The sequence below is a fragment of the Salmo salar genome, chromosome ssa10, assembly GCF_905237065.1.
Source record: "Salmo salar chromosome ssa10, Ssal_v3.1, whole genome shotgun sequence".
Classification (NCBI taxonomy): Eukaryota; Metazoa; Chordata; class Actinopteri; order Salmoniformes; family Salmonidae; genus Salmo; species Salmo salar.
Genome location: NC_059451.1, coordinates 84,536,276 through 84,544,843, shown reverse-complemented (window position 1 = coordinate 84,544,843; position 8,568 = coordinate 84,536,276). Strand labels below are relative to the sequence as shown.

At 40.9% G+C, this 8,568-nt stretch overlaps 1 protein-coding gene across 1 annotated transcript; it reads right to left on the bottom strand.

Annotated features, from left to right (window-relative positions):
- Window positions 1-256: 256 nt before the first annotated feature.
- Window positions 257-2,908, bottom strand: foxl1 (forkhead box L1). The gene has a single exon (XM_014124285.2). The coding sequence runs from the start codon at window positions 2,743-2,745 to the stop codon at window positions 1,513-1,515; it is 1,233 nt and encodes a 410-aa protein (XP_013979760.1). The 5' UTR covers window positions 2,746-2,908; the 3' UTR covers window positions 257-1,512.
- Window positions 2,909-8,568: the final 5,660 nt, after the last annotated feature.

The window sequence follows — 8,568 nt, the reverse complement described above, 5'->3', positions numbered from 1 at the left end:
ATTTTTATTAAATGCTTGAAATTTAGGAAAAAACAACCATTTTGGTGCATCACATTAATTTGAAGAAATTCTTATAAACAAAAGATATTGTTTCAGATGCTTAGTTCTTGTTTGTTGAGGATCCTCAGTTTAGCAGAGCCACAGTATCTTACAGAAAGTGCTACAGAATCTGTCAATAGAGTTGAAGACTAAATGTGCTGATGACTGTTTGAGCTGAGCAGGCTAGGGAATGAAACCTCTTTTTCTCCTCAAAAGGTTTGCAGCATGACGTTTTATTTACACATCTGACCAAAAGAATCCTATACACAGGAAATGCTTGTGATTGTGAGTTCCTCTCCTCAAATGTGGGGAAGTTTATTTATTTCCACAGGCATTCCTGATTTGCACTCTCAAGGTCTGCAGTGAGGGTTTCAGAGGAGTATAAATTTAAGCTATATTTAGAAGTGGGAGTTTGGGCTAAGAGTTTTCATGATTATGTTGTCAATAACGCTCTGATTTCATACAGGTGTCATAACAAAACCCTACAAACCCACTGCTTATTTATGCGACTGTATACAGTATGCAACTTTACAGTTCAATACCATAACAACTTTCATTCACTGTAAATCACATAGTGACCTCAAGGAAACAGATGGCAATGCTCTGGTTGATACAGTATTTGTGTTAACAGTACTTTTTGCAATGGGAAATTTGATCAACTGATAAACAAATGTATGTTTACTGGTGCCCATAGCTCTAATCCTGATGCAATAGGCCTATGTACTGTGGGTCATGAACAAGTTTAACTCTTCCCAACATAATTTAGGCTATTACTCCAAGGTGTAAGTCTGTATGAGGAAGAGCATTGAAGACTGGCTGCAGGGCTATACTGAAGAATGCATGACCAAATGTAATGATCTTTAAGTTTTATAGGCTAAGATTGAATGTGTTTAACTGCAATGTCCTCAATTTACTTTTGTCAATTTTCATAGAATTAAATCAAGCTGATGTGCAATGTATTATTTTAGTTTATTACGGTTTGTTTTTACATTCAAGATGGAAAAAGAGAACTTTGTAAAATTATATTTATTTTCAGATACCATAAAGCTACCACTTTAACATTGAAATGTAACACTGGAGGATCAGCACAGAATATAACTTACACAACAGTGAAATGGCAGGCACTCCGATGACAAGCTCAGAGCTACTACATATAAAACCCACATTTTAATAAACATTTACATTTACTAAAACAACATCCGTATACTCGTGAGGGCCTTTCGTCAAATGCAAAGGTATTTTACGCGCACCTGCTCATGGGAAGTGAAGGTAGCCTAATAATCATAATCATAAATGTAATCATAATTGGTTAATCGTTATAGTGCTGATAGGCTCTTGATCAGATGGTTGTAGAAGTCCAATTATTAATATCATATTTTCTCTTCCCACTGCACGAAAATGGTGACACTCGTGCGTAATATCTTTAGATGTTCCCATTATATTACATCACCTCTCGTTTGTATATCACTTTGCCTATTTGAAATGTAGAACTTTCTCAGGGCAGGTGAATGATAAGTAAGAGCAAAGAGGAAATTCCATCTGGTACAGCTGGTGCGTGCGTGCACTCAAGATAACAGACGGATTGAATGTATGACTTTGGGGGTCCAAACCCGTCTGTGCTGTCACACCAACGCTGCTTTTGTGCATTTGGTTTCCTTTTTTTGATAAGATACTGTCTATGCTAAAACATTTTGATTTGTCCGTTGCTCTGCTTGGGACAGTGGGTATAATGTCCTTTGTTCTGCACAGAATAGATGAGTTCAAGTTCACCGCGCAACCGGACAGGACAGGAGACCCGTTCTCCCTCCCATCAAATGCTAGTATGCTGCTGTCTGGTTCAACGTCGTGGAGGGAAGACGCTCCTGAAAGATGTGCTGCGTCCAACCAGACCCTGTGGTCCTGAACCGGTATGCACCTTGGACCGAGGCGCGCGTCAGTGGATTGACTGCCGCACATGTCCTGCGTGGATTCAATGTGGATTTCATTGTGCACATTTAATTTTGGGCCATGTACAGACCCACTTTGCTGCATGCCAACATTGTTGAACTCACCAAGAACATATTTTAAATCTGAACATTTCTCATAATGTCTATGCTGTTGTTCCATCTCTGTGCCCACCACAGCTCTCTCTCCAGCTGACATTGGCCTACTCATCCTCCTACGGTAAGCATCAGCTGGAAGTTTAGACCCGGCCGGGTTCGAGGAGAGCGGACCCCTGTTCCTCTTGTGAGTCGTTTTGGACTCTGCAGTCTCTTGACCCTTTAGTTTTCTCTTCCTCCGTCTATAGTTCCCGTGGTCGAACATGTCCAGACACTTGGTGTCCAAAGTCCAGTAGCTGCCTTTACCGGGCCGGCCCTTCTCTCTCGGTACCTTGATGAAACAGTCATTTAGAGAGAGGTTGTGACGGATTGAGTTCTGCCAGCCCTGCTTGTTGTCATGGTAAAAAGGGAAGTGGTCCATGATAAACTGGTAAATGCCGCTCAGCGTTGCGCGCTTCTCTGGCGCGCCCTTTATAGCCATTGCGATAAGTGCAATGTAGCTGTACGGAGGTTTTTGCGGAGGTTCCTGCCGATTCGGGACGAAACCCAAAGCGGGAAGAATGGTACCACCGTCGCCTCCATATAAGTAAATCAAGGAGGAATTGGAAAGATTGAGCGCCGAGGGTGGCACTCCAAGCTGCGGCACTCTGCTGTGGTACAGGCTCATGACGCTGGAGCGCTATTTGCTTCCCAAGGAAACTTTAGCCCGTAGAGAGAGCTGCTCTTGGAATGACGGGCTCCCGCTACGTCCCTGCCTCATGAGTCTAAAAATGTTAAATAATTGTTGTACGTTTGCTGTTTTATGTTGACTTTGCACTGGAAAATAAATGTTCGATCATAAACACTCGTTGTGTTTTCAGCCCACCCACATTAATTAAAATTTCATTGCCGAAAGCGGCTCTCTCCCGCGTGTCCCCTGCGTACCAGCCAATGGTGTGCTTGGTTATTCCCTCATTTGTTTATAGAATTAGTCTGTTGATAAGTCTGCCCACCCAAGTTGAATCAAGCTGTGTTTATTTGGAAAAATTTCCGGGCACCCAATACATAAACGCACTGATCTGATGTTTGAAATATCACGTCCACCCTTGACGCTGAAAGTTGCTCACACAGAGAGAACAAGCAAACGGCCGAGTTCTTTCTGGACGTTGCTGTGGGTTACTTGAAATGAAAACAAAGAGTATAAAAGAAAAATAACTTAAACAATTGTCTTTTAACTCAAGTTGTGTCAGACCCCCCTACATTAGGAATAAAAAAAGAGAGAAGGTATAGCCTATAATTTAATCCCCAAACCTGCATGGTGTCAATAGGCACAGCTTTTATTTCATTTATAGCAATACATAAAAATATACTTTAGGTAATTGTTTTATAATAGAGCATATCCCTCTGATACACTGCTTGAAAAAAAAATTTGCACAGTGTTTTAACGGTTTTATCAAGAGATGAGTGAGAAAGCCACCCACTGCCTTAAAAGGACAATTTGGCAGGACGTGAAGGTAAACAGTATTATTTGTGGATGCGTGCATGATGCTTTATATTATGTATTTTCCTGTTTATAAGACGGAGGAGGATTATAACAACTTTACAAGTGCACACAGCTGGCCGGTGCTTACATTACGAGTTTGGAGGTTTCAGCATATATAAACTCTGGAGTTTTTTTGAGTTTGTCTTTTTTCCTCTCCTCACAAACTATGATTCATTAAGAAATAAGCCAACATGCCCAAAAGCAGCCTATATGTATCCCTCAAGTGCTTAGACCACACACTCATCTGATGTTGTAGGGTGCTGTTGCAAACCATTCCGTTCATTGACCTAAAATAAAATAAAATATATAGAACTATAGCCCGCTATAAGAGTGACATATTTGACATTTACATTTTAAACATAATATATGTGGTGAATGCAAAAAGGAAAATAATGCGGTCAATGAGCTCAGGCTATAGTCTATTTAAATGTAAGCTATTTTTTGATAATTGTTTTGTGGACATCATAAACTTGGCCTACACGAATTTTTCTGGTTCGGTTAGTGGCTAGATGGCCATTAGAAAATCATTGTATAACCAATAACACCTGGGGGTAATGAAAATTGAGTAATGAAAACGTTTAATTTGATAGAGAAATAGGATATATAGGTCCCCCTTGAATGATATCAATATTGCATTGACATAGAGTGTTTAAATTGCATTGGAGAAAGTGTGAAATACTATCTAATTATTTTATCACTGAAATGCCCCAAAGGAGTTCAGAGCAACCCTGACAAGCATATACGGACTACAGTTTTGGTTAAAGACAGTAGGCCTGCTTTCCGGGAACAAAGAAAATACATTTGGTGACATCTAAAGGCAAGAACGAGAATTGTGTGCATTTTTTGCTATCCTCTAAATATTTGAAAATAGTTCACACACTGACGTTATGGTTTTTCCGCTGTCATATTATTTTGCAGTCTTGCTGCATGCTGCAGCACAAAGATGGTTGAGAAGAACAACATCATTTATAGCCTATGTGTTATGATAATTTGTTGGTATTGCTCTGGTCCATGCACATAAAACGGATGCGCATGCAGCTCATATGCTGCGTTCATAACACGTGGGAATCTCGGGAAATACTACTTGTAAACGGGGAGCAAAGACTTGTGTGCATTCACCTACTTTAAACTCGGTGTGGACATACTTGCGAACATTAGAAATTTAAACAGTTCCTCAGTTTCAAAAATTCTCAGCCATAAAATTCTTAAAATAACTAACACTGTTATTGCACAACTGCCATCTGTAGGATTATAAGGAGAGTCGTTGGCTTTGTTAAAGTATGGCGCCTTTGGCAAGCAAGCTGCGTCAACCATAAACTAAAAATACAGATATCATCTTCATAAACAAATTAAAGTATTCAAAAAACATATTCATAGTTTTTTTTTAAATAAATCATATTTTGTGTCATTTAACTGCAGAAAATCCTGTTATCTAGGTTATTTCCCTAGTATGTGATGTCAGAGTTCAGCATGTGGGAGAAGTCGGAGCTCAGAGATGATATTGTATTTTTACTTGTGGAAAATGCATCTAAAATGTATGTCACATACACAGTTTACAGCAGGTATAAAAGGTGCAGCGAAATGCTTATGTGCTAGCTCCCTCTACAATGCAGTACATTAATCAATAATAACAATGAAAAGAATCAACTCAATTAATTACAAGTAGTAGGATGTAAGTAATTATAGCATCATAATGAATGTTGCAAAAAAAATGTACAGTTGAGAGGATTATGTTAGTTAATGTAGAGACCAACGATTATGCATATTTTTTTTGTCATGAAGTTAGCTTGCTAAATAGCGATTTTCGTAAATTATCTGACTAACTAACATTAGCCAGCTAGCTAGGAAAGGAGACCCTTAAACACAGACTTAGACCATACACCCACTCCTCTGAATAGCACGCTAGTGATTGCTTTGCAATGCTTGCATTTAGCCACTGATTCCTTCCAAACCACTCATTGTTGAATTTGCGATTTCAACTTGTTGTGTAAAGTTTATGTCCAATTTCTCGTCATCATTTCACTTCATATGACAAAGATTGAAAAGGATTTGCCAGTAGATTGTCAAGTTGATTCATGATGATGACTGCTATCTTGCTATCTAATATCAAAGCTACGGTAGACATAACTTGATTTGACGTCATTTTATCTGTGGCCAATGACCTTGAGCCTTCTTGGATGGTTACTTCTAATGTAACTCTATGGCAGCACCCAAGGGGCTTGAATTTTCGAGCTCTCCCCGTAGATTTTGCAGTTATGTAGTGTTCCCGTTTTCATTATTATTATTATTATTAATTTTTTAGATAAAAGAGCCCCACCTGCCCTGAATGACCGGTCGCCACTGCCCAGTTGGCCGGAAGGTTATCTTAAGTGTAATGACTTGGGCGTCGTGGGTGCGGAGTCAGGCGCAGGAAGCAGAAAATTTAAATGCAGTGCTCTTTATTACGCACAGAAAAAGAGAACTCGCCCAAAATGCCGGGTGCACAAAAATACAACGTCCCACAAAACAAACATCCACCACACAGCATAAAGTGGAAAATAACAATCAAGCCCGCACACAGAACAGGCGGGCATACGGGCTTAAATAGCCCAGCTAACAAGCCTAATAAAACACAGGTGCAACTAATTAGGCAAAACCAACAGAAAAGGAAAAAGGGATCGGTGGCAGCTAGTAGGCCGGTGATGACGACCGCCGAGCGCCACCCGGACAGGGAGAGGAGCCACCCTCAGTAGGAGTCGTGACATTAAGAGTGGGTGAGTTGGCAATGACGGGAGGTTGACATCCTCTCTCACATCAAAACATACCTGCAGAATAGAGAGAGATGGATAGAGAGAGAGAGATGGCATGATTTAAGCCTGGTGTCTTTTGAATTCTAACATCAGGTAGTGAAATACAAAACCTTGATCTTGGATCATTAGCTTTGGGACTTTTACATCTCTATCTGTATTTCAATGTAAAGCATCTCTTTAATAATACTTCCTGTTGACCCAACCAGGGCCATTCTGGGGGGAATGGCCCTAGCCCTCACCCTCCGATCCAACAGGTCCCATACGTGCTCAATGTGATTGATATCCGGGCTCTTTGCTGGCCATGGCAGAACACTGGCATTCCTGTCTTGCAGGAAATCATGCACAATCACCCTCCACCTCCAAATCGATCCCGCTCCAGAGTACAGGCCTCGGTGTAACGCTCATTCCTTCGACGATAAACACGAATCCGACCATCACCCCTGGTGAGACAAAACCGCGACTCCTCAGTGAAGAGCACTTTTTGCCAGTCCTGTCTGGTCCAGCAACGGTGGGTTTGTGCCCATAGGCTACGTTGTTGCCGGTGATGTCTGGTGAGGACCTGCCTTACAACAGGCCTACAAGCCCTCAGTCCAGCCTCTCTCAGCATATTGCAGACAGTCTGAACACTGATGGAGGAATTGTGCATTCCTGGTGTAACTCAGGCAGTTGTTGTTGCCATCCTGTACCTGTCCCACAGGTGTGATGTTCGGATGTACCGATCCTGTGCAGGTGTTGTTATACGTGGTCTGCCACTGTGAGGACGATCAGCTGTCCATCCGGTCTCCCTGTAGTGCTGTCTTAGGCATCTCACAGTACGGACATTGCAAATTATTGCCCTGGCCACATCTGCAGTCCTCATGCCTAAGGCACGTTCACGCAGATGAGCAGGGACCCTGGGCATCTTTCTTTTGGTGTTTTTCAGAGTCAGTAGAAAGGCCTGTTTAGTGTCCTAAGTTTTCATAACTGTGACCTTAATTGCCTACCGTCTGTAAGCTGTTAGTGTTTTAATGACCATTCCACAGGTGCATGTCCATTAATTGTTCATGGTTCATTGAACAAGTATGTGAAACAGTGTAACTGTTGGGCCGGATAAAAAAAATATCCGATTTAAACTGGTTACTACTCTTGCCCAGAAACGAGAATATGCATATAATTAGTAGATTTGGATAGAAAACACTCTAAAGTTTCTAAAACTGTTTGAATGGTGTCTGTGAGTATAACAGAACTCATATGGCAGGCCAAAACCTGAGAAGATTCCATACAGGAAGTGCCCTGTCTGACAATTTATTGCCATTCTGTAGCCTCTCTATCAAAAATACAGCATCTCTGCTGTAACATGACACTTTCTAAGGCTTCCATTGGCTCTCAGAAGGCGCGAAAAAATGTAATGACGTCTCTGCAGTCTCTGGGCGAAAAACAGCAGGAGTTTTTGTGAGTGGTCAGGCAGGGAACAATGACACTGGAGTGCGCATCCACGAGAGGACTCCATGTTTTTCTTTCAATCTTTGAACGAATACAACGTCGCCCGGTTGGAATATTATCGCTATTTTAAGAGAAAAATCGCATAAAAATTGATTTTAAACAGCGTTTGACATGCTTCGAAGTACGGTAATGGAATATTTTGACATTTTTTGTCACGAAATGTGCTCGCGCGTCACCCTTCGGATAGTTACCTGAACGCACAAACAAAACGGAGGTATTTGGATATAACTATGGATTATTTCGAACCAAAACAACATTTGTTGTTGAAGTAGAAGTCCTGGGAGTGCATTCTGACGAAGAACAGCAAAGGTAATCCAATTTTTCTTATAGTAAATCTGAGTTTGGTGAGGGCCAAACTTGGTGGGTGTCAAATTAGCTGTGATGGCCGGGCTATCTACTCAGAATATTGCAAAATGTGCTTTCGCCGAAAAGCTATTTTAAACTCTGACACCACGATTGCTTAAAGGAGTTCTGTATCTATAATTCTTAAAATAATTGTTATGTATTTTGTGAACGTTAATCGTGAGTAGTTTAGTAAATTCACCGGAAGTTTGCGGTGGGTATGCTAGTTCTGAACATCACATGCTAATGTAAAAAGCTGGTTTTTGATATAAATATGAACTTGATTGAACAAAACATGCATGTATTGTATAACATAATGTCCTAGGAGTGTCATCTGATGAAGATCATCAAAGGT

Coding starts and splice junctions, on each gene's coding strand:
- foxl1 (XM_014124285.2), bottom strand. CDS start 2,745: ATGAGCCTGTACCACAGCAGAGTGCCGCAGCTTGGAGTGCCACCCTCG.